This window comes from Oryzias latipes, chromosome 19 (genome assembly GCF_002234675.1).
Source record: "Oryzias latipes chromosome 19, ASM223467v1".
In the NCBI taxonomy this organism is placed as follows: Eukaryota; Metazoa; Chordata; class Actinopteri; order Beloniformes; family Adrianichthyidae; genus Oryzias; species Oryzias latipes.
The window spans coordinates 4,993,031-5,017,417 of NC_019877.2; the positions used below are offsets into that span (position 1 = coordinate 4,993,031).

General features: G+C 39.8%; 1 protein-coding gene and 1 long non-coding RNA gene across 2 annotated transcripts in view; both read right to left on the reverse strand.

Moving 5' to 3' along the window:
* LOC105357389 (IgGFc-binding protein) overlaps positions 1-16,626 on the reverse strand; it is a 41,830-nt gene extending 25,204 nt beyond the window's left edge. The window contains exons 1-34 of the mRNA XM_023949787.1: positions 16,617-16,626; positions 16,427-16,542; positions 15,938-16,216; positions 15,642-15,734; positions 15,381-15,553; positions 14,988-15,154; positions 14,245-14,268; positions 12,407-12,430; positions 12,248-12,271; positions 11,626-11,643; positions 11,387-11,502; positions 10,888-11,166; positions 10,590-10,682; positions 10,336-10,501; positions 9,856-10,008; positions 9,434-9,457; positions 9,273-9,296; positions 9,126-9,149; positions 8,577-8,600; positions 8,322-8,437; positions 7,793-8,071; positions 7,549-7,644; positions 7,295-7,460; positions 7,006-7,158; positions 6,584-6,607; positions 6,423-6,446; positions 6,276-6,299; positions 2,336-2,359; positions 2,081-2,196; positions 1,552-1,830; positions 1,308-1,403; positions 1,054-1,219; positions 583-735; positions 161-184 (exon numbers count right to left, since the gene is read on the reverse strand). Of these exons, the coding sequence (XP_023805555.1) occupies positions 161-184; positions 583-735; positions 1,054-1,219; positions 1,308-1,403; positions 1,552-1,830; positions 2,081-2,196; positions 2,336-2,359; positions 6,276-6,299; positions 6,423-6,446; positions 6,584-6,607; positions 7,006-7,158; positions 7,295-7,460; positions 7,549-7,644; positions 7,793-8,071; positions 8,322-8,437; positions 8,577-8,600; positions 9,126-9,149; positions 9,273-9,296; positions 9,434-9,457; positions 9,856-10,008; positions 10,336-10,501; positions 10,590-10,682; positions 10,888-11,166; positions 11,387-11,502; positions 11,626-11,643; positions 12,248-12,271; positions 12,407-12,430; positions 14,245-14,268; positions 14,988-15,154; positions 15,381-15,553; positions 15,642-15,734; positions 15,938-16,216; positions 16,427-16,542; positions 16,617-16,626 (3,571 nt within the window). The remainder of the gene's footprint in view (positions 1-160; positions 185-582; positions 736-1,053; positions 1,220-1,307; positions 1,404-1,551; positions 1,831-2,080; positions 2,197-2,335; positions 2,360-6,275; positions 6,300-6,422; positions 6,447-6,583; positions 6,608-7,005; positions 7,159-7,294; positions 7,461-7,548; positions 7,645-7,792; positions 8,072-8,321; positions 8,438-8,576; positions 8,601-9,125; positions 9,150-9,272; positions 9,297-9,433; positions 9,458-9,855; positions 10,009-10,335; positions 10,502-10,589; positions 10,683-10,887; positions 11,167-11,386; positions 11,503-11,625; positions 11,644-12,247; positions 12,272-12,406; positions 12,431-14,244; positions 14,269-14,987; positions 15,155-15,380; positions 15,554-15,641; positions 15,735-15,937; positions 16,217-16,426; positions 16,543-16,616) is intronic.
* Positions 16,627-17,250: 624 nt separating this feature from the next.
* Positions 17,251-19,061, reverse strand: LOC111946438. The gene is made up of 3 exons (XR_002872171.1): positions 18,809-19,061; positions 18,660-18,677; positions 17,251-17,540 (listed from the first exon to the last, which is right to left on the reverse strand). It is a non-coding gene; the product is annotated as an uncharacterized LOC111946438 (long non-coding RNA).
* Positions 19,062-24,387: the final 5,326 nt, after the last annotated feature.

Here is a 24,387-nt window from a genome sequence, read left to right on the forward strand (position 1 = left end):
ACATGGACTGTCTTAATGACCAAAAGATGGGAGAAACAAAGTAGATACATTAGGATTTCAAACTAAATGATTCATTTAAAATGACAGAATTATTTTTTCCCAATAATAAAAAACAAGTGGTTGTATCTATTGTATCAATGTGTTAAATATGAGAGCTTACTTGTAACTGGGGGGGGCACTGAGACTGTGAATCAAACAGAACACACAGGTTATGATTCAAACAGAAACAATATGAAACTCTTCAAGTTTCTCTAAATAGAACATTTTAATAAACACAGCAGTTTTCCACAATTTTAGACGCTCACACGTCAGAGAAACATTTCTCCATAACCACACAATTAAACATTTATCACAAACCATAAAGTTTAACAAACTCATAGGAACATGTTGGCTCTGTAGAAAACACTATTTTTTGTAAATGTTACTGTGTACAACTTTAGTTCTGCTCTTAGTTCCTTCATTCACTTTTTCCATATTAGTCATATTTTGACCATTGCAGTTACATTTTTAAATGTCCATATCTCTAAACTCTTTCAGACCTTCAGTTTGGTGGAGTTCTTCATGAACATTAATGTGAATTACCATTGAAGCAGAAGAAATGAAAGTTTGTTGGTACACAGATTTGGGAGAAAGAGCAGAGCTCGCTGATACAATGAATGCCCGATGTGGTGCAGGTGCATTTCTGTGTGCAGTTGCTGTCGCTCCAGAAGACATCACCCAACTGAACACGTGTGCCTGAAAAAAAACAGGAAAAAGTTCACCTTAAGCTTTTGGGAACCAGTCCATGTGAATCCACAATATTTAGGACTAAATGGTTAAGAGGATAAGAAAAAAATAAGCTAAACAATAAATAAAAAACAACATTTTTTAACAGAATACGTTGACAAATGTTATTCTTCTTTGTTTCAGTTTTATTGTCATTTTATTCTCATCTTTGAAACCCTATACTTTCAGCTGAACTTGTCTGCTGTTGTAGCTGAAATCCTAACTGATAACTTCTGTTGATATGTTTCAAAAATCCTGAATTCAACAGGATTGAAAGCAGCAATTTACCATCAAACACGCATCCATCTGGACCGCTGTCGATTTGGAAGGCCCAGCGACCCGTTACATTGACGTTGCTGCCGAGACTGAAAGTGGAGTTGTTTCCTGTTGCAGAACTTGAGAAAGATCCAGGAATGGTGAAATGGTGAAAAGAGTTTATGGTGTCATATCCAGCCTGCAGGTTCAGAAATACACATTAACAATTGTGTTTCCACTCAGAAATGGCAAATGAATGTTCATTTATTGAGGGTAATGAGTCAAACCTGAACATTCCAAACTGTTGGGGCAAGTGAACCGTAGTTAAAGAGAACAAAGGATTTCTGGCCTCCAGAGATCAACACGGCTTGGAAAGTTGTTTTCTGAAAAATGTCATAAAGGTTTTAAATCATTCTGGAAATACGTTCCCTCCATCATCTTATCTTTACTGTATTCTTTCAACTTTTTGTCTGTATGTACAATACAATAAATAGTATAGTAATGAATAATAATAATAATCTTCTGACTTACTGTTGCTGTCATTGGATAATAGGGCACTTCATACCATGTTGCCACAAAGACCCAGTCAGCACTGAAGTTTAGGTTTGGGAAGTAGCTATTAATGTCCCGTGTAGCTTGTTGGAGGACACTGCTGTTGGTGTATTGGTTGTAGAGGACCAAACCAGTTTGTCTGATGTCTACATCTGTCCAGAATGGAGCAATTAAGTCTATGGATCCATAGAGTGGAAATCTTTGAGGCATATATGAGGAATATGGCGAATTAAAGGTCAAGTGTCCGTTGTGGTTGACCTAAAGAAAAAAAAGGGAGAAGATAAAAACACTCAAACTCTTTACAACAACGTCATTTTACACACCAGTATTTAGTTTACTAAGATCAAAAAAGACAGTAATAATTTAATTGTAACAGTTATTAATTATGTCTTAGTCAACAAAAGTGGTGTAAAGTGTTTTGAAACAGAACATTAAACTATTTTGTTTGTGAAAATGTTTTATCCATTGTTTGGTTTTAAAGGGTTTTGTCCTTCATAGCGTTACGTACATAAATGTTGTTGTATGTTTGTCCAAAGTACACAAAAGGCCTTTGCAGAAGAATCTCTGGAGAACTTCCATCAAGTGAGCGGGTGGTTGTGGCTCCAGAAATGGGATAAAAATGACCTGAAAAAGTTCAGAAGTCAGTGCAGATTAAACTTCAACCAAATGGCAAAGTTGTAAATTCTTCTGAGTAATCAACTTAAAAAGAACATTTTAACACAGTAAAATGTTGGATTGTTGCACATGAAAAGAGTTCACTTACTTAGATGTGTCACATTATTTGGGACTGTAAATAAATCAAAGTCAACAAATCAGTAAATTGTTAAAAATTCAAACATTTTCTCATACAGATAACTTTTTGCTTTCTTATGTTTAGACAAAAATGAGTTGGTCATCAACCTTTTGCTTGAGGGCTGTGGTCTTCACAAACTTTCCTTGATTTTAAGGTCATGTTTTTGTCTTTTGTGTAAAAATACAGACGCTTTTCTACATTCTCACTTCTCAAGTTCAAGTTTTCAAAAATTTGGGTCTGTAGCTTCTAGTAAATTTTTTTTTTTTTTTTACCAAACTTGGAGCTAAAACATGTTTAAGTTTGGTTTTTCCATTTAAAAATCAATTAAAGCTCAAGTTAACCACACATTATGTTCAGACTTTTGAAGTCAGAGGGTTTAACTCTGAGCTCTGAATGTTCATTTCAAAAGGGACAGAAACTGAACTCTCTCTCCTTTTAAGACATTTTGTCATGTGCAGGGGTGGCTCGAGAGCCGGTAGGACCCAGGCGCAGAGACGGGAGGCAAACGGGGTCAAGGGCAAGGGGTTTAATTAGAACAAAAAGCGCTGCAGAGCAGGATGACAAAGCAAAACTCACTGTGGCGTGGCATGAAACATGGCATGAACAGGACGAAGACACATGAAGACGTTAAACACACGACCAGAAGTTAATGGACCAGCACAGGAGGAAGGTAGAGACAGAACTTATATACAGACAGGGCAGACAAGACACAGGTGAACACAATCAGGGCAGATGGGGACCAAAGGAAGTAAAACTCACGACACAAGACAAGACAGGAAACCTTTCAAAATAAAACAGGAAACAGAACTTAACCATGACAGAACAAGACAGAAAGCAAAAACCAATACAAAAGAAACTCAAACCATGACAGTACCCCCCCTCAAGGAACCGCTCCGAGGTTCCCAAAGTCAACTGAGGGGGGGGCCCCGGAGGTCAAACCTCGACGGGCATAAGAGTCCAAGGAGTCAGGAGGACGGCCGGGGTTCCGCGCCGTCCGGCGAGGCAGGTCCGGAGGACGGCCGGGGTTCCGCGCCGTCCGGCGAGGCAGGTCCGGAGGACGGCCGGGGTTCCGCGCCGTCCGGCGAGGCAGGTCCGGAGGACGGCCGGGGTTCCGGCGCCGGTCCGGAGCGAGGGCAGGTGGAGTCAGCGGAGTCAGGCTGGAGTCAGGCTGGAGTCAGGCTTGGAGTCAGGCTTGGAGTCAGGCTTGGAGTCAGGCTGGAGTCAGGCTTGGAGTCAGGCTTGGAGTCAGGCTTGGAGTCAGGCTTGGAGTCAGGCTTGGAGTCAGGCTTGGAGTCAGGCTTGGAGTCAGGCTTGGAGTCAGGCTTGGAGTCAGGCTTGGAGTCAGGCTTGGAGTCAGGCTTGGAGTCAGGCTTGGAGTCAGGCTTGGAGTCAGGCTTGGAGTCAGGCTTGGAGTCAGGCTTGGAGTCAGGCTTGGAGTCAGGCTTGGAGTCAGGCTTGGAGTCAGGCTTGGAGTCAGGCTTGGAGTCAGGCTTGGAGTCAGGCTTGGAGTCAGGCTTGGAGTCAGGCTTGGAGTCAGGCTTGGAGTCAGGCTTGGAGTCAGGCTTGGAGTCAGGCTTGGAGTCAGGCTTGGAGTCAGGCTTGGAGTCAGGCTTGGAGTCAGGCTTGGAGTCAGGCTTGGAGTCAGGCTTGGAGTCAGGCTTGGAGTCAGGCTTGGAGTCAGGCTTGGAGTCAGGCTTGGAGTCAGGCTTGGAGTCAGGCTTGGAGTCAGGCTTGGAGTCAGGCTTGGAGTCAGGCTTGGAGTCAGGCTTGGAGTCAGGCTTGGAGTCAGGCTTGGAGTCAGGCTTGGAGTCCGGCATGGAGTCCGGCATGGAGTCCGGCATGGAGTCCGGCATGGAGTCCGGCATGGAGTCCGGCATGGAGTCCGGCATGGAGTCCGGCATGGAGTCCGGCATGGAGTCCGGCATGGAGTCCGGCATGGAGTCCGGCATGGAGTCCGGCATGGAGTCGGCTGGGTAGGGCCAGCAGTCAGGCTCTGGCGGGTCGGGCCAGCAGTCAGGCTCTGGCGGGTCGGGCCAGCAGTCAGGCTCTGGCGGGTCGGGCCAGCAGTCAGGCTCTGGCGGGTCGGGCCAGCAGTCAGGCTCTGGCGGGTCGGGCCAGCAGTCAGGCTCTGGCGGGTCGGGCCAGCAGTCAGGCCCTGGCGGGTCGGGCCAGCAGTCAGGCCCTGGCGGGTCGGGCCAGCAGTCAGGCCCTGGCGGGTCGGGCCAGCAGTCAGGCCCTGGCGGGTCGGGCCAGCAGTCAGGCCCTGGCGGGTCGGGCCAGCAGTCAGGCCCTGGCGGGTCGGGCCAGCAGTCAGGCCCTGGCGGGTCGGGCCAGCAGTCAGGCCCTGGCGGGTCGGGCCAGCAGTCAGGCCCTGGCGGGTCGGGCCAGCAGTCAGGCCCTGGCGGGTCGGGCCAGCAGTCAGGCCCTGGCGGGTCGGGCCAGCAGTCAGGCCCTGGCGGGTCGGGCCAGCAGTCAGGCTCTGGCGGGTCGGGCCAGCAGTCAGGCTCTGGCGGGACAGGCGTGGAGCCGAGCTCAGGCGAGACAGGCGTGGAGCCGAGCTCAGGCGGGACAGGCGTGGAGCAGAGCTCAGGCGGGACAGGCGTGGAGCAGAGCTCAGGCGGGACAGGCGTGGAGCCGAGCTCAGGCGGGACAGGCGTGGAGCCGAGCTCAGGCGGGACAGGCGTGGAGCCGAGCTCAGGCGGGACAGGCGTGGAGCCGAGCTCAGGCGGGACAGGCGTGGAGCCGAGCTCAGGCGGGACAGGCGTGGAGCCGAGCTCAGGCGGGACAGGCGTGGAGCCGAGCTCAGGCGGGACAGGCGTGGAGCCGAGCTCAGGCGGGTCAGGCGTGCCAGTGGAAGCAGGGACCGGTTGGGGTTCAGGCGGCACCCCCCTGGGAGCTGGAACGGGTCGGGGCGCAGGCGGAACCCCCCTGGAAGCTGGAACGGGTCGGGGCGCAGGCGGCACCCCCCTGGAAGCTGGAACGGGTCGGGACGCAGGCGGCACCCCCCTGGGAGCAGGGACGGGTCGGGGTGCAGGCGGCACCCCCCTGGGAGCAGGGACGGGTCGGGGTGCGTCCAGGACCACCACTGAACGTGGCTGTGGTGCGTCCGGGACCACCACTGAGCGTGGCTGTGGTGCGTCCGGGACCACCACTGAACGTGGCTGTGGTGCGTCCGGGACCACCACTGAACATGGCTGTGGGGGACGGCGGGGACGACGGCGACGACCCCCCCTCAGGGCAAGACGGCTCCCTCTCCAGTCAAGACGGCTCCCTTCCATAGCAGGAGTGAAAAACCGGAGCATGTCAAAGTCCCAATAGGACCTGGTCCTCTCTGCTTCGAGGCAGTAGGCCTCCAAAAGCTGCATGTCCCGCTCTGCTGGGTCCAAGAAATATGGCTGGTCCATTCTGTCATGTGCAGGGGTGGCTCGAGAGCCGGTAGGACCCAGGCGCAGAGACGGGAGGCAAACGGGGTCAAGGGCAAGGGGTTTAATTAGAACAAAAAGCGCTGCAGAGCAGGATGACAAAGCAAAACTCACTGTGGCGTGGCATGAAACATGGCATGAACAGGACGAAGACACATGAAGACGTTAAACACACGACCAGAAGTTAATGGACCAGCACAGGAGGAAGGTAGAGACAGAACTTATATACAGACAGGGCAGACAAGACACAGGTGAACACAATCAGGGCAGATGGGGACCAAAGGAAGTAAAACTCACGACACAAGACAAGACAGGAAACCTTTCAAAATAAAACAGGAAACAGAACTTAACCATGACAGAACAAGACAGAAAGCAAAAACCAATACAAAAGAAACTCAAACCATGACACATTTGATCTTTTTGTATATATTTGGACAGACTACATGAGAATGATGATGAACATAAATCTGCCAAAAGGATGAACTTACTTAAAACTGTAGGAGGCAATGAGGCTGGAAATCAAACAAACAGAAATATTGGGATTTACAACAGAAAATAAAATGTATCTGAGCATAACTCTTTAAACACATGGACTGTCTCAACGACCATAAGATGGGAGAAAGAGGCTCACTTACTCATCATTGGTGGAGCTACTGTGCCTGTAAATCAAACAAAGTAGATACATTAGGATTTCAAACTAAATAATTCATTTAAACATGACAGAATTATCTTTTACCAATAATAAAAAACAAGTGATTGTATCTATTGTATCAATGTGTTAAATATGAGAGCTTACTTGTAACTGGGGGGGGCACTGAGACTGTGAATCAAACAGAACACACAGGTTATGATTCAAACAGAAACAATATGAAACTCTTCAAGTTTCTCTAAATAGAACATTTTAATAAACACAGCAGTTTTCCACAATTTTAGACGCTCACACGTCAGAGAAACATTTCTCCATAACCACACAATTAAACATTTATCACAAACCATAAAGTTTAACAAACTCATAGGAACATGTTGGCTCTGTAGAAAACACTATTTTTTGTAAATGTTACTGTGTACAACTTTAGTTCTGCTCTTAGTTCCTTCATTCACTTTTTCCATATTAGTCATATTTTGACCATTGCAGTTACATTTTTAAATGTTCATATCTCTAAACTCTTTCAGACCTTCAGTTTGGTGGAGTTCTTCATGAACATTAATGTGAATTACCGTTGAAGCAGAGGAACTGAAAGTTTGTTGGTACACAGATTTGGGAGAAAGAGCAGAGCTCGCTGATACAATGAATGCCCGATGTGGTGCAGGTGCATTTCTGTGTGCAGTTGCTGTCGCTCCAGAAGAAATCACCCAACTGAACACGTGTGCCTGAAACACAACAGGAAAGCAGTTTTATTGTCATTTGATGTTCATCTTTCAGCTCCACTTGTGTGCTGTTGCTGAAATCCGAACTGATGATCCTTCAAAAATCCTGAATTCAACAGGATTGAAAGCAGCAATTTACCATCAAACACGCATCCATCTGGACCGCTGTCTATTTGGAAGGCCCAGCGACCCGTTACATTGACGTTGCTGCCGAGACTGAAAGTGGAGTTGTTTCCTGTTGCAGAACTTGAGAAAGATCCAGGAATGGTGAAATGGTGTAAAGAGTTTATGGTGTCATAGCCAGCCTGCAGGTTCAGAAATACACATTAACAATTGTGTTTCCACTCAGAAATGGCAAATGAATGTTCATTTATTGAGGGTGACGAGTCAAACCTGAACATTCCAAACTGTTGGGGCAAGTGAACCGTAGTTAAAGAGAACAAAGGATTTCTGGCCTCCAGAGATCAACACGGCTTGGAAAGTTGTTTTCTGAAAAATGTCATAAAGGTTGGAAATCATTCTGGAAATACATTCCCACCATCATCTTATCTTTACTGTATTCTTTCAACTTTTTGTCTGTATGTACAATACAATAAATAGTATAGTAATGAATAATAATAATAATCTTCTGACTTACTGTTGCTGTCATTGGATAATAGGGCACTTCATACCATGTTGCCACAAAGACCCAGTCAGCACTGAAGTTTAGGTTTGGGAAGTAGCTATTAATGTCCCGTGTAGCTTGTTGGAGGACACTGCTGTTGGTGTATTGGTTGTAGAGGACCAAACCAGTTTGTCTGATGTCTACATCTGTCCAGAATGGAGCAATTAAGTCTATAGGTCCATAGAGTGGAAATCTTTGAGGCATATATGAGGAATATGGCGAATTAAAGGTCAAGTGTCCGTTGTGGTTGACCTAAAGAAAAAAAAGGGAGAAGATAAAAACACTCAAACTCTTTACAACAACGTCATTTTACACACCAGTATTTAGTTTACTAAGATCAAAAAAGACAGTAATAATTTAATTGTAACAGTTATTAATTATGTCTTAGTCAACAAAAGTGGTGTAAAGTGTTTTGAAACAGAACATTAAACTATTTTGTTTGTGAAAATGTAGTATCCATTGTTTGGTTTTAAAGGGTTTTGTCCTTCATAGCGTTACGTACATAAATGTTGTTGTATGTTTGTCCAAAGTACACAAAAGGCCTTTGCAGAAGAATCTCTGGAGAACTTCCATCAAGTGAGCGGGTGGTTGTGGCTCCAGAAATGGGATAAAAATGACCTGAAAAAGTTCAGAAGTCAGTGCAGATTAAACTTCAACCAAATGGCAAAGTTGTAAATTCTTCTGAGTAATCAACTTAAAAAGAACATTTTAACACAGTAAAATGTTGGATTGTTGCACATGAAAAGAGTTCACTTACTTAGATGTGTCACATTATTTGGGACTGTAAATAAATCAAAGTCAACAAATCAGTAAATTCATAAAAATTCAAACATTTTCTCATACAGATAACTTTTTGCTTTCTTATGTTTAGACAAAAATGAGTTGGTCATCAACCTTTTGCTTGAGGGCTGTGGTCTTCACAAACTTTCCTTGATTTTAAGGTCATGTTTTTGTCTTTTGTGTAAAAATACAGACGCTTTTCTACATTCTCACTTCTCAAGTTCAAGTTTTCAAAAATTTGGGTCTGTAGCTTCTAGTAAATTTTTTTTTTTTTTACCAAACTTGGAGCTAAAACATGTTTAAGTTTGGTTTTTCCATTTAAAAATCAATTAAAGCTCAAGTTGACCACACATTCTGTTCAGACTTTTGAAGTCAGAGGGTTTAACTCTGAGCTCTGAATGTTCATTTGAAACGGGACAGAAACTGATTTCTCTCTCCTTTTAAGACATTTGATCTTTTTGTATATATTTGGACAGACTACATGAGAATGATGATGAACATAAATCTGCCAAAAGGATGAACTTACTTAAAACTGTAGGAGGCAATGAGGCTGGAAATCAAACAAACAGAAATATTGGGATTTACAACAGAAAATAAAATGTATCTGAGCATAACTCTTTAAACACATGGACTGTCTCAACGACCATAAGATGGGAGAAAGAGGCTCACTTACTCATCATTGGTGGAGCTACTGTGCCTGTAAATCAAACAAAGTAGATACATTAGGATTTCAAACTAAATAATTCATTTAAACATGACAGAATTATTTTTTACCAATAATAAAAAACAAGTGATTGTATCTATTGTATCAATGTGTTAAATATGAGAGCTTACTTGTAACTGGGGGGGGCACTGAGACTGTGAATCAAACAGAACACACAGGTTATGATTCAAACAGAAACAATATGAAACTCTTCAAGTTTCTCTAAATAGAACATTTTAATAAACACAGCAGTTTTCCACAATTTTAGACGCTCACACGTCAGAGAAACATTTCTCCATAACCACACAATTAAACATTTATCACAAACCATAAAGTTTAACAAACTCATAGGAACATGTTGGCTCTGTAGAAAACACTATTTTTTGTAAATGTTACTCTGTACAACTTTAGTTCTGCTCTTAGTTCCTTCATTCACTTTTTCCTTATTTATCATATTTTGACCATTGCAGCTACATTTTTAAATGTCCATATATCTAAACTCTTTCAGACCTTCTGTTTGGTGGAGTTCTTCATGAACATTAATGTGAATTACCGTTGAAGCAGAGGAACTGAAAGTTTGTCGCTACGCAGATTTGGGAGAAAGAGCAGAGCTCGCTGATACAATGAATGCCCGATGTGGTGCAGGTGCATTTCTGTGTGCAGTTGCTGTCGCTCCAGAAGAAATCACCCAGCTGAACACGTTTGTCTGAAAAAGAACAGGAAAAAGTTTAATTTAAGCTTTTGGAGTTAGATAGTCCATGACGGTCCATGTGAATCAACACAATGCTTTTTTTTTAGGACTAAATGGTTTTGATCCACGTTTTACTATAACATTTTTGTTTGATTTTTAAAAAAAAGAAGCAATGCAGTTTGGGTTGTTATGTGGTCATGTAACCACTTTCAATTTAATCTTTGATAAAATATTTAAGGCCATCTATCTGTTTGAGAGGCTGACTTCCCTAAAACTGCTGCAGATACCTAACCAGATAATGGTTTGCTGAATTTGTGGGTGTTGCTGCTAAAATCTCAATACCAATAAATTGGCAGCCTCTTTCTCCACTGTCCACTTGGAAGGCCCAGCGACCCGTTACATTGACGTTGCTTCCAAGACTGAAAGTGGAGTTGTTTCCTGTTGCAGAACTTGAGAAAGATCCAGGAATGGTGAAATGGTGTAAAGAGTTTATGGTGTCATATCCAGCCTGCAGGTTCAAAAATACACATTAACAATTGTGTTTCCACTCAGAAATGGCAAATGAATGTTCATTTATTGAGGGTGATGAGTCAAACCTGAACATTCTGAGTTGCTGAGGCAATCGAACCGTAGTTAAAGAGAACAAAGGACTTCTGGCCTCCAGAGATCAACACTGCTTGGAAAGTTGTCTGACAGAAAATGTTTTCATTAATTGAACTTTATTAATATTTTCAATATGTGCATTTTCTGAACTTTTATCTTTTATTTCTTTAGTGAAAAAGTCCCACTTTATTGTAAATTAAATGCAAAGGAAAATTTTAATTTAGAAAAAAGCAAAAGTTTTTTGTGATTTTGTTAGAAAATAAAATAAAAATTTGATCAAACATGACTTACTGTTCCTGCAGGTTCAAAATAGGGCACGTCATACCATGTTGCCACAAAGACCCAGTCAGCACTGAAGTTTAGGTTTGGGAAGTAGCTATTAATGTCCCGTGTAGCTTGTTGGAGGACACTGCTGTTGGTGTATTGGTTGTAGAGGACCAAACCAGTTTGTCTGTTGTCCAGATCTGTCCAGAATGGAGCAATAATGTCTATGGATCCATAGAGGGGAAATCTTTGAGGTGAATATGAGGAAAAGGGAGCATCAAATGTCAGGTGTCCATTATGGTTGACCTAAAAACAGAAGTACATTGATGAACATTCAAACTTCACAACAATTTTACTAACTGGTAACATGGCCAATTCACACGAAATAAACAATTTACCAATTTCTACATAAAAAAAAGGTTAAACATTTCTTTCATCTTAACAGATCCTGTCTAAATTATTTTCTATTAAAAAAAATATTTTTTATACCATTACTTTGGGTTTTGTCATTAATAATGTTACATACATAAATGGAGTTGTATGTTTTTCCAAAGTAGGCAAAAGGTTTTTGCAGGTGAATCTGTGGAGAACTTCCATCATCAGATCTGGAGCTTGCAGTTCCATCCATTGGATAAAGTGAACCTGAAAAAAGTCATTGCTGATTAAACTATACCGACTGTCATATTTTTTCAACATTAAAGTTAAAAAATAATATTTTGAAACAGTAAAAAGTGATATCAATGCACACATGAAGACAAAACCTACCCGGAAGTGTTGAATTGACTGTGAAAAAAATCCAAGTAAAGACATTAGATGGTAAAATTCCAGAAATAAAACTCTCAAACACATAACTTTTTAAAATATTTTTTTAAACAAGACACATACAACTTTCTCCTTTTTTTTCTTCTATGCTTTAATTTGCAGTTAAAAAAATGATTTGATTTTAATGTCATGTATGTGTGCACAAAAATATTAACGCTGTGACTTTTTTTTCAGTATAGATTCTCAAGTGCAAATTTTAAAAGACTTTTTAGGTTTGAAGCTTCAGAAATATATATTTTTTTACCAAACTTAGAGCTAAAACATATTTCCCTTTTCTTTTTAAAAATAGGGATGCATATATTTCAAAGTTTTTTTTATTTGTTGTTTCAGCCATGATTAAACATTTATTCTTTAATCAAATGCTTTAAAAAAGACCTGGATAAGTATTTCCTATTTCAGCTCCAGAGCTGGAAAAGTAAATTATATATATATATATATATATATATATATATATATATATATATATATATATATATATATATATATATATATATATTTTTTTTTTTTTTTTTGGACTGAAAAATAATAAATAATAACCAAGATATGTGAAAAAAAATCTGCTTACTTATAACTGGTGGAGTCGAGGTACCTGTAAATCAAACAAAGTTGACACCACATGATATTACAAAAATAATAGCAGTTTCGTATGACAGCATTATTTTATCTTAATAATAATTATTAAGAAACAATCTAATAAGTAAATGTGTTACACATGAGAGCTTACTTATAACTGGTGGAGCCAATGTGCCTGTAAATCAAACAAAGTGGATAGTTAAGGATATTATAGCAATAACAAATCATTTTATATGACAGAATTTTTATTTCAATGTTATGAAGTTATTGCAGTGTCTCAAGCCTTAGTCACATGCACCGGTTCGGGGGGTAGACCAGTAGAGTTTTAGGGTAAACCGGGCCCGTAGAGGGTCATAAACAGTAGGGACTGCATCTTAAGCCATAGTCACAACTGCCCAAAGGGGTGGATAATAGCTGTCAGTGGATGAAAATGGGCAAATCAGTACCGTGCACGCCAGTGGCTCATTGAAAATTTTAATATTATAAACCACTCAGTGGCCCATAAGGTGAAAATGTTGTTTTGTTTTTTTTCTTAACTTGTCCAACAGCTGAGCAGACAGATGAGAGCTGAAATCCTCTTATGTTGGACATATTTGACTGTAACAATAGGGGTTATGAATCGTTTGACACATTAGGTGTATATTCAAATAAACCCCTTTTGTAATTTAAGCTAAACTTTATTCATCTTACTCGTATCTATAACAGTCTTTTGTTGGACCGGACGGAAAAGAAAAGGAGGGAATAAGAGAGAGGGATGCCAAGTGATTATATGAGGAAGAGGGTAAATGGGGGACAGCTGGTGGACTGTGGCAGCCGACCAGCCGGGGCAGCCACCCATTGCCTCAGCGGAGACCCCAACCCGCCAAACCTCCAAGGTCCCGTACTGATAGTGGACCCTCCCCTCCCCTAGGAACCCCCCCAACAGTGCCAACTGGCCTAAAAGACCACTCCCACCAGACCCCGTGGCCATGTGGGTGCCCGGAGCGACCACGGGCCACAAGGGAGTCGCACCGCCCCGACCCAGAGCCAGGGAGGGAGCAATCCCAGCCCTAGATGCAGATGGTAGCCCATCCTACCCCCCCCCCCCCCCCCCCCCCCAGCACAGGCTTTACCATTAGGCATAAGAAACAGAGCTCAATGAAATTCAGACAACAAGAGCGGTGAGTCTAAATCTGTAATTTGATCTTCATTTAACCGGGGTAGATTTATATTATTAAGAAATGAGATAAGAAATGAGAAATGAGCTTTACTGACACTGAACCCCGGAAAGACTGCTACACGGAAAATAATCTGATTTTGAGTCGCCAAAAGGTTCAGAATCTCTTTGTTTTAAACCTATAATAATCCGGAAATGAAGCTTCACAAAAGGCTCCACATACTGATCTTCAAGCTAGGTTCCGATAAACGGATAAACAGAAGCAGCAGAAGCATGAATATTTTTTTCTACGGGTATGTTGTGGGTGGGCGACAGATTGTAGTGAACACTTAAGCAACTTGTAACGGTAGTTAAGAGAGAAGTAGGTGATCCGCAAGTGCCCATTGAACATCAGTAGGATGGCCACACAAACTATGCCCTGTCTGTCTAATTTCTTAATTTCCAACAGTCAGGCTCCACTGCTTGGAGCCCACAAGGAGGGTGCAATTATCACATGAACAGGACTAACAGGCTCCTTGCAAGTATGCATGATTTAGAGGTGTTAAAAAAAAAGAATAATCTGTGCAACACACCTGTGTCACGTCTATTTATCCCTTACTTTACCTTTGCTGGTTGTGTGTTTGTTGCGACCTCTTGTTCACAACATGCCCGCAGAAACATGCATTCACATTTTCACTCCAGGAACTCACTGACTGGCCTACGACCTTGACATTTTGTGCAAACCACCTTCTTGCACTATAAAAGTTTGCCATTTTTTTGCCCTCACACAGCCCACATGAACCCGTAAGGGCAGTTGTGATTAATGGGTGCATGTGTCCAACATGATAGCTTACCTATGACTGGTGGGAACACCGGGACTGTGAATAAAAACAGAAAAGACGAGTTGAAACATAAGTGAAACAAAATGAAATCGTTGATGTTTTTAGAAATGGAACAGGCAGACACATTTTGAGATGCAGCAGTTTTTCATTGATTTCAGGCAGTTAAACATGTTTGGGAGACATATATCCAAAATTTAAACAGTTTACCAGATAAATCATAAACCACAAACTTCAGAAAACTAATCTGAATTTGTTGGTTCTGTAGAATAAAAGTTTTTGTCATTTTTAGTGTGTACAACTTTAACTCTGCTTTTTTACTTTTACTGTTTGATTTACACATTAATTGCTGATAGTTGCATAGGTAATTGTGAATGTCATTATTGTCCAACTTTTTTTAGACCTTCATTTTTATAAAATTATTACTAAGTAGTAAAGTAAATTACCAAATAGACATCACAGTAGTTTAATAAATGTGGCCCCTTAAACATGTTCCAGAGATTCTCCTGCATGTCTATGGATTTTACCAGATCCATCACAAACCACGAACTTCAATTAACTCCTCTGAAAATGTTGGCTCTGAAGTTTTATGAATGTCATTGTGAACAATTTTTGTTCTTTTTTTTACTTTGAATTTTGAATTAATGAGTAGTATTAACATTTTTGGTGTCACATTAGCATTTTTAAATGTCCATATCTCTAAACTCTTTCAGACCTTCAGTTTGGTCGAGTTCTTCATGAACATTAATGTGAATTACCGTTGAAGCAGAGGAACTGAAAGTTTGTCAGTATGCAGATTTCGGAGAAAGAGCAGAGCTCGCTGATACAATGAATGCCCGATGTGGTGCAGGTGCATTTCTGTGTGCAGTTGCTGTCGCTCCAGAAGAATTCACCCAACTGGACACGTTTGCCTGAAAAAGAACAAGTTCATTTAAGCTCAAATATTCCATGACAGTCTGTTAAAATCTACAAAATGTAGGAGTAAATCACTTCCACTTCTAATTTTCCTCATTTCTCTCCATGAACAGATGTAACAAAAACAAAATAATAATAATAAAAATAAATGTAAATAGGACATGGGGGAAAAGTTTTTCTCCTTTCTTTAAGTTTTATTGTCATGTAATCATGTATTCAACAGAATTTAAAGCAACAGTTTACCATCAAATGTGCAGCCTTCTGGACCCTTGTCTATTTGGAAGGCCCAGCGACCCGTTACATTGACGTTGCTGCTCAGACTGAAAGTGGAGTTGTTTCCTGTTGCAGAACTTGAGAAAGATCCAGGAATGGTGAAATGGTGAAAAGAGTTTATGGTGTCATATCCAGCCTGCAGGTTCAAAAATACACATTAACAATTGTGTTTCCACTCAGAAATGGCAAATGAATGTTCATTTATTGAGGGTGATGAGACGAACCTGAACATTCTGAGTTGCTGAGGCAATCGAACCGTAGTTAAAGAGAACAAAGGATTTCTGTCCTCCAGAGATCAACACGGCTTGGAAAGTTGTCTGACAGAGAATGTTTACATTAAAATGTGCTCTTGAACTTTATTAATATTTTCAATATGTGCATTTTCTGAACTTTTTCTTTTATTTCTTGAACAAAAAAAGTCCCAGTTTACTGTGAATTAAGTTTTAAGAAAGGCTTTAATTTAAGATGCTTTATGGTGATTTTGTTTAAAAATTAAAAATTTTGATCAAACATGACTTACTGTTCCTGCCGTTCCAAAATAGGCCACTTCATACCATGTTGCCACAAAGACCCAGTCAGCACTGAAGTTTAGGTTTGGGAAGTAGCTATTAATGTCCCGTGTAGCTCGTTGGAGGACACTGCCGTTGGTGTATTGGTTGTAGAGGACCAAACCAGTTTGTCTGTTGTCCAGATCTGTCCAGAATGGAGCAATTAAGTCTATGGATCCATATAGAGGGAATCTTTGAGGTGAATATGAGGAATATGAAGCATTAAACGTCAGATGTCCGTTGTTATTGACCTGAAAATATAGAAGCAAATAAAGACACTATGCATTGTTTGAGGTCTGAATTCTTAAATCCAACATGATTTAAGCCATCAACTTCTAAAGAAATAAACAGTCATTTCCTCACTCTTAAAAGAGTCGACAGCTGCTCTTCAACAGCATTTCTTAACTCAACAGAGTTTTCATTTTTTAACTAGTGATTGTGTAAATCATGATCTTACGTACATAAATGTTGTCATAAGTTTGTCCGAAATAGACAAACGGTCTTTCCAGGAGAATCTTTGGGGAGCTTCCATCATCAGATGGAGGGCTTGCGGTTCCAGATATGGGATAAAAGGAATCTGAAGAAAATGAATCTACAATAATTATAAAGCAAAACTAAATATATTAATTTGACAAAAAAAACAAAACATGCAGTTCACCATTTTGGGGAATTAGTGAATGTGAACTAAAGAAAACAAGATTTTTTGTGCACAGAAGACCTGATCTGAAAAGAAAACAGAAAGCTGGCGCACATTACTAGAGAGATAAACTGAGAATGACAGAGCAACAGAAAAATGTTCCAATGTCAGGTATTTCAATTGGGAAGTAATTCACACTGTGCTATTCAAAAATTAGAAAAATGGAATATAGGTCAGAAAACGCTTGCAGCTGTGACGTTGGTGTTACAGCCACAGGCTCCCTGCTCTGCTCCTTTCCAATGCATCAACTTCCAGACAAATAGATCCATTGTTGTCTTTGTTTTCCTCCTCAGCTGGCTGAAAACTGAACAGTTGGATTGCTCCAATATTGCCCCCTATTTTTGTTGCACAGCTAATTTTTTGTTGGGGTTGTGAGGGGCTTTAAGCTAGCAGGAGAATGTTTGAACAGATGACTGATACCAATAGTTTCACCTGTGACTCAGAGGTACATTTCTAATAAACTCCTGCTGCTCTGCAGAAACTATGTCCTTGAAAGCAACACAGGTTTTTTTTTTTAATTTGGCCAAAAATGGCATAATCATAATAATAAAAAAACACTGAGAACATTATGAAAATAGATCAAAATATAGGTGGGTCTTTAAAGGTCTCAATCACAACTGAAGTTTAGTTTCAGTTGAGTTTCCAGAACTCCAAAGTTTAAAAAGCAACATGTTAATAATATTTTCCTTTGGCATTCCAAAGCTATTTAAGTTTTGAAAAAAAGAGAAAAGATTAGATTATCCATTTATCCTTGTTAAAGAGGTGTGGTCAGTTAGATAGAGCAAGTCAAGCAAGCTGTCAAGTTTGTCCGCATACCTACTGCTTAAAACAAACATTACAAATACGTCACTTACCCGGAGCTGGGAAGGTACCTGCATCTGCATATGACACAAATATGAAATAAGAATTATTTTCCTCACAAAACCCCACATCTTCATTTATTTACACAAATAGCTATTTTCCTAAATAGCCAGAATCTGTTTTAAACATGTAGCTTACCCTGAGTTGGAGAAGAAAAAGAGAAACTTAATTTGAAACTATCTGATGAGCCTTTTGAAGCTGATTGCTGGAACTTTTTCATGGCCAATCTTCAGGCAAATGGAAATTGGAATTTTTCTGTTTCTGAATGATTTATGCTGTACATGTAGGTTGTAAAGAAGGTAAAACAAGTGGTGTTCATATTCATGTAGCACCATTCATAATTTAGAGTGGTTTCACCAAATATTAGAGGAGCATTTTTGACATATTCAGAAAGCAAAGTATTCTTAAATGTGGGATAAACAAAAAGTGTTTACAATTTTAAGATCAGATGCTAAGACTCAACTGGAGGACTTCATAGAGATAAAAGAAATCCTTTGACAAAAAATTGTTAAATCAAATGTTAATTGAGGACTTTCTTAAAAAAAAGGGGGTTTCTTTGGAGGCTATGTCCGATGTGACATTTAGATGGAGCAAAACGTTTTATCTATTTTTAGAGAATCTTCCAGTCAAGTTATTAAAACTAAAATGTACAAAAATGAAAATGTGTGATGTTGTTACTTTATTCTGTTATTTTCCTTACCTTAAAGATTTGTATTTTCCAATTTCAACAATCTTTTCTTAAATACTTGTTATCTGCAACGCTCTCTAAGTTATTTAAACATTATCAGTTTTTTAATTTTTTAATCTCTCTCCGTCAAAGACAGACCCTGTCCTTCTCAGTTAGGTTGTGTATTCTCTTTTTTTACAGCGTTCTCATTAATGCTAAACATTCCTACAAACACACACCCACACACGTTCTGGAACACAAAAAAGACTAATCCATTTCTATTCTGATGGGAATTGTTCTCTGACTGTCACATTCAATGTCAAGATGTTAAATAACAAAGTGTTTACATATTTTTAAATCCATGTCTAAACTTATCATAGGTTGCCATATTGGAAAGCAATGAAAAGGAGAACTTTTTTTAACGTAATAGGAATAGCATAAACAAGTAATGGAAAATGCATTTACTCACTTTGTGAAGTCACAACACCTGTTGCAAAAAAAACACGTGGATACTTAATATATGATTTTTTATTAAAATGGCAGTTATCATTCACCTGGTTGTAGTCATTTCACTTGCATTTTCTATTGGAATATGAAATGTTTTGATGAAATACTTACACAGCCTTGACAGAAGCAGGAGTGGCAGCAGGGATCTACCTGCCATTTTTGAAGCTCAAATATCTGAGCTCCAATTGAAAAGATGAAGCTTGAATAAAAGTACCTACAGTGACATTAAATAAACGTACACCAAGATTCTATATAGAAAAGAATAAATTTAGCTCTTAAATGAGGTGTGAACAGTTTTAATTTCAATAACTGCGATCGCTCCGACGAAACATCACAATAGTGCACCGTCGTCCAAGCCTGTTCATCAGGTGAGGCTGCAGGGATGCAGCAAGAATTTATACGTTGGAGGCTGGCGCAATTTCAAACAATTTAGGATTAGCCAGTAAGATGCTGAACAGGAAGAAATGTCATTCTATTATACTGTGTTGAAAGGTACCGACTGTTTGGGCTTTTCAGCATGTTCAAGTCTATTGTGTTAAAACTGGTGCAGAATGTTTTTTTAAGACTACAACAGGTTTAGTTCTGTTTGTCAGAATGATACATGATTTAATCACCTTCTTGGGAAATGCAGAAACCAGTTTCTTTGATAGTAATCAAAGATCAGTGTGGCCCATCTCCTTCCATGTCGTAGGCACCTGAGCTTTCTGAGTTAGTGTTAGCAAAGTCCTTTTTCTCAGTTATTTGCTTTCTTTATATTTCAGTAAAATTATTTATTTTTGCTTTAAGTCCCTGATCTTGGAAAACAAACATCTATAGAAAGCAACAAATCCAAAAGGAAAGATTATCAAAGATTACTAATACTCGAAAAAAATGTACTGATGCACCTGTTGGAACTGTGAATTGTGGTAGAGAGAACCGGCTACATCTTAAGATGAACCTGTTTTATGCATGTTGAATGTATATATTTTCTTTATCCTTCTACCTGCTGTTTTTAAGACAGTTTTTATGTTCTGTTTGACTTACACAATTAAAGTGGTTGTGCTGGGATTTTTCCTTGTGCCAGAAAGGAAAGGAGTGTCTGGAGTGTGACCTGATTTAATCATGAAAGACAAAACTTCCTGTGACTACAGCAGAAAATGAAAGAGTGTATTCACAACTACCGAACTAACCGGATTCTAAATAAAAGTGCGAGGAAGGGATGGACACCCTCAGAGTGGTTTGGAGCAGAAGGGTTGTCTGTTTCCAGCTCTCCTCGCAAGAAATTCTACTCTGCTCTTGGTGTCTGTGTTATCTGTTAATACTGTCTTGTGTTTGACCTTGACACTGAGTTCTAAACTTTGTTGTAAATGGTAAATGAAGTATATTTGTACAGCACTTTTTCACCTTCCTTAAAGGCCCAAAGCCCTTTACAGTCACAAACCCATTCACACACATTCACACGCTGGTGCCGAACACTGGTGCCAACCCTCCACTAGAGGCAAGGTGGCCCTCAGTGTCTGGCCCAAGAACACTTCGACACCACGGCCGCCCCTTGTGGTCCAATGTACTTCCTAGCACCAATTGCAACAATCCATGTATCCCCCATTCCAACCACAAAGATGTTTCTATTTCTCCCACCAAATCCCAGTCCAGTTGGAAATTAGCTCTCAGAAGACTTAAGTGGTAGTTCAAAATGTGGAATGGAAAATCCTGTAAATCAAGTTCAACAAAGAAAACCCCCGTAAATGTTCATCAAGAAAAAGGCACAAGTCAACAGATGATTAAGTGATGCAAGAATGTCAGCTTCATCATGTACCTGCTGACAGGTTTTCCGCAACAAATTGATTGATGTACAACTAATGAAGAGGACTAAGTATCAACATAAACTAGTCAGACCGACCAAACTTCTATCACTGAGAGAGGTGTGGCCTTTCTGTCTTGGAATATTAGTTTGATAAAACATGTCTTAGTGACTTGATTCATTTGATCGGAAAAAGAATTCTTTGCAAATCAATTGTTCTTTTTTCTAAGGGGCCCAATATGAATTAATTCAAATGAGATCTAATCAATCTCCACTGTTCTTAGTACACAAATGCAGTCAAAATGTGTACAGCAATACTGAGGTTGTAAATGTTAGTGTTGAGGTTTTCCAACACCTGCACGGTGTTGGGTTGCGGTGTCCCGGCTGCCGTTGCTGCTGCGGCGGGGGTCTTGGTGTGGGGGTGACTGAACACTCTCCCTCCTTCTTTTTACATTCTATCATCCACTTCAGAACAGAAACAGTCACTCGAGCACAGGTGTTTTCTCACCTTTTAATAAATAGCTTGTGCGACGGAGTGAAATGTTTCACAGGTGTCGGTCTGAAGGCATTTGTAAACATGTGAGAACGGTAGTTGTATCATGTCCATCTTTACCTGTTTGTATGTGAACATTATTGGAGCCAACAGGTATGTTTTCTGACCCCCCCCCCCCCCCCCTCCATAATCACCCTACTACCACCCCTTATTCTTCTCTCCTTTTCTTTTCCATCCAGTCCAACAAAAAACTGCTATACATATAATTAATGTGAATAAAGTTAAGTATAAATTACAAAATGGGTTTATTCAAATATACACCTGGTGTGCTAGAAGATTCAGAACCCCATGTTGTAAAAGTAAAATATGTCCAACACAAGAGGCTTTCAGCTTTTCTGTGTTTGCTCAGCTGTTGGACCGGACAAGTTAAAAAGAAAAAAAATTTCAGTGTCTATACTTAATTCAATGTTTAAAGACTCACTTTAATGAAAATCCATTTTTTTCTGTTTTTAACATGACTCTTGTGATTTTTTTTCTGATGATGGAGAACATATATAAAGACAATTAAGCTTTAAGTTTCATTTCGGAGTATTTCTATATTCAAATCATTGTGAATCAAGAGAAGACAGAAAAATGCTATTTGATGTAAAAAACCAAAAGGAAAAAGGCTGGACGGACAACAAGCTGCACTCCATTCAGATGCATCCATTGTAGAAAAATTAATCCGTTTATATCTTTGTTTTCCTCATCTGAGCTTGTATCTGGCTCAAAACTGTACAGCTGGATAGTTCTGTAATTTGACATTTCTGTTGAAATGGTAATGTTAGGTTAAGGGTGTGAGACGCAGTAAGTTAGCAGGAGAGCATGTAAACAGAGAGCTCAGATGAAACAATGATGTGTGGGAGTAGGAATGTTAAACTTAATTAAATCGTTTTCAGTTCAATTCCTGGAATACAAGAAACGTTTCATGGCAAGCAGCGGATGTGGTTTCTGTGTCAGGACTTTTATTACTGATCTTTTTTGTCTGGTTCTTCACTATGAATTTCTTTTACTAAGTTTTAAGTTCTTAAAGCAAGGAATAAAATAAAATTAAGATAAAAGCTAAAGAACCACGACCTGTTTCACTGTTGTACTGAGGAGAGCTAAAGGAAGAACTGAAGGCCCACCAGCACGTGGTGCATCTGCAGAGTCCCTTCCAGTCAAAGTCCAGTGCAGCAGATGACCAAGTTTACTGTAAGGATGGTTAAGATGAAGCCTTAAAAGTCTAAATTAATTAAAAACTTTGTCACGCAAGGGATGACAGGAAGTTAGATTGAGCATTAAGGAGCATCTAGTTTTTCTTTTGGTAATGTCAAATAAAGTCCTTTCCAAAACCTAACTAAATAAACTTATTCTGTTTCAAAATATACGCTAAGTGTGTTGTAAAGGTAAATAATGTTATATGTAATTTTAATGGGCCTGCTTTAAAATGAGTAATTTCATATGAGGCAGAGTTCTCCTTTATTGTTATGACCATTATAAATAACTTCAGTTACAGATAATTTAGATTATAACAACCACAGAAACTGTTATGTACAAGGATGTAGGACTACATGTGCAGTTGATATGGTCATCAAAAGGGAAAGAGTTTTGGAAAGATTTCAAAATACTGCTTCAAGGAAAAACAAAAAGCTTTTTACGACGGAACAAAATCAAGAACAATATAGGTCATTTGCGCTGAAGGTAAAACAGCAATGGCTGGAGCATCTGAGGCCGATTTGAAAAAGATAAGCATTTTTAAATATGTGTAGCTGACTCGACAACAAGCAATCTTAAAAAAAAAAAAAAAACAGTTCAACGTGACAAGATTACAAATTGATGAACAATGAGGAAATAAGGCTCAGGTTTTTTTCTTGTGAAGGCATGCGTGTAATTTTAACAACAAATTCCAGTACACAAATTTGTCTCTTAATGTTTTATTGTTGAAACTGTTAATACTGCATGATTGAAAACATCATTTTCAAGAGTCTCTTGCAGATGAAGCTTTACACTTACGTTTTTAATAACACAGAGAAGGTGGTTATTCTTTTTTTTCACAAATTATGTCTTAGAACTTTAGATGAACAAATGTATCAGGGCTTCAATGCAGAGGTTGGACTTCTGTCTAGCATATTTATTTAAAAAAAAAACTCCCAAAGCATAAATTCCTTCCCAAGAAGGGTTGATCAACAATCCAAGTGTCATCCTCTTCCAGCCCACAATGAAAACAAAAAAGTCTAATCGTAGGAAAGAAAAATAGTATTTTAAGCTTTAAGTAAAGCTTCCAAGTTTAAAATCTGCACTACTATTATTGTAATAATACTGTTGTTAACACTACTAATGATGCATTTTTATCAAACTGAAAAGACAAGAAATTTATATTTATTAAAGTAAAAAAAATTGATAATTAAGATAACCATAGGATGACTTCTTTAACTGACAGGCTTTTTGACTGACAGACACAGGAGTTACTGTAAATTTTCAATACATCAAAACAGTTTACACCCCACTAAAGTCATCGAATCCCAACACCCCATTGCTTGAGTTTATTCACGAGGAGCTTAAAATTCACAGTAACTTAATTATGACCAGGGTGAAGACAGATGTCAGATCTGTCCTGGAGCACTGCTGCTCTGGATCCTTCCTGTAAAAGGGAAAAAGGACAATAAAGAATTTTGTTGTTTGTTGACTGGCGTCGCCCAACATGAGTCCAGAACAGAGGAAATCTGTTGTTGATCCACACCTTCAGTCCGCACCTCAATGTAAAGCCTTTCATCTACCACCATTTCTATGTTTGCATTATAGGTAAATAGAAAGAGGAAGGCTGCGTCCTGATAGGTCATCCTCATGTGATACACACCAACACCAGCTGGAAGCTTCTTCTTCACTACACTGTAAAAGAGACGGCGAAAGAGAGCTTCAAATCTGAAAAAAAAGAAGCTGATTTGACATCAAATTTTTTAGAGAATCTTAAAGTTTTTATCATATGGCTCCAGCAAACCTGTGACCCTTCAGCATGTTCTGATGATTGGTGAACAATCAAATGGACATGCACAGAAGACAGTACAATCACCTCTCCAGACGGTTTATGCACACATCCATAGACAGAGTCTGTGACATAGGGTTCTGTACGTTCTTCTGACAGCTTATTATACTTCCATGAGTATCCACATCCCCCTGAATGATGTTCTCATACATGAAATGGGTTCCATTGCTCTGGAGATTAAAATGAAAGGAATTGATGAAGGCATTCACATTTAGTCAGTTTTAATAACAGGTTAGCCTTTAGGTTTTACCATGAGAACTGTTCCACAAAGATGACCCTCATTGTCAAAGTGGAAAACAAGTCTTCCATTCTGAACAGTTCCATTGCAGGAGCTATCTTTAAGATGGAGAGCA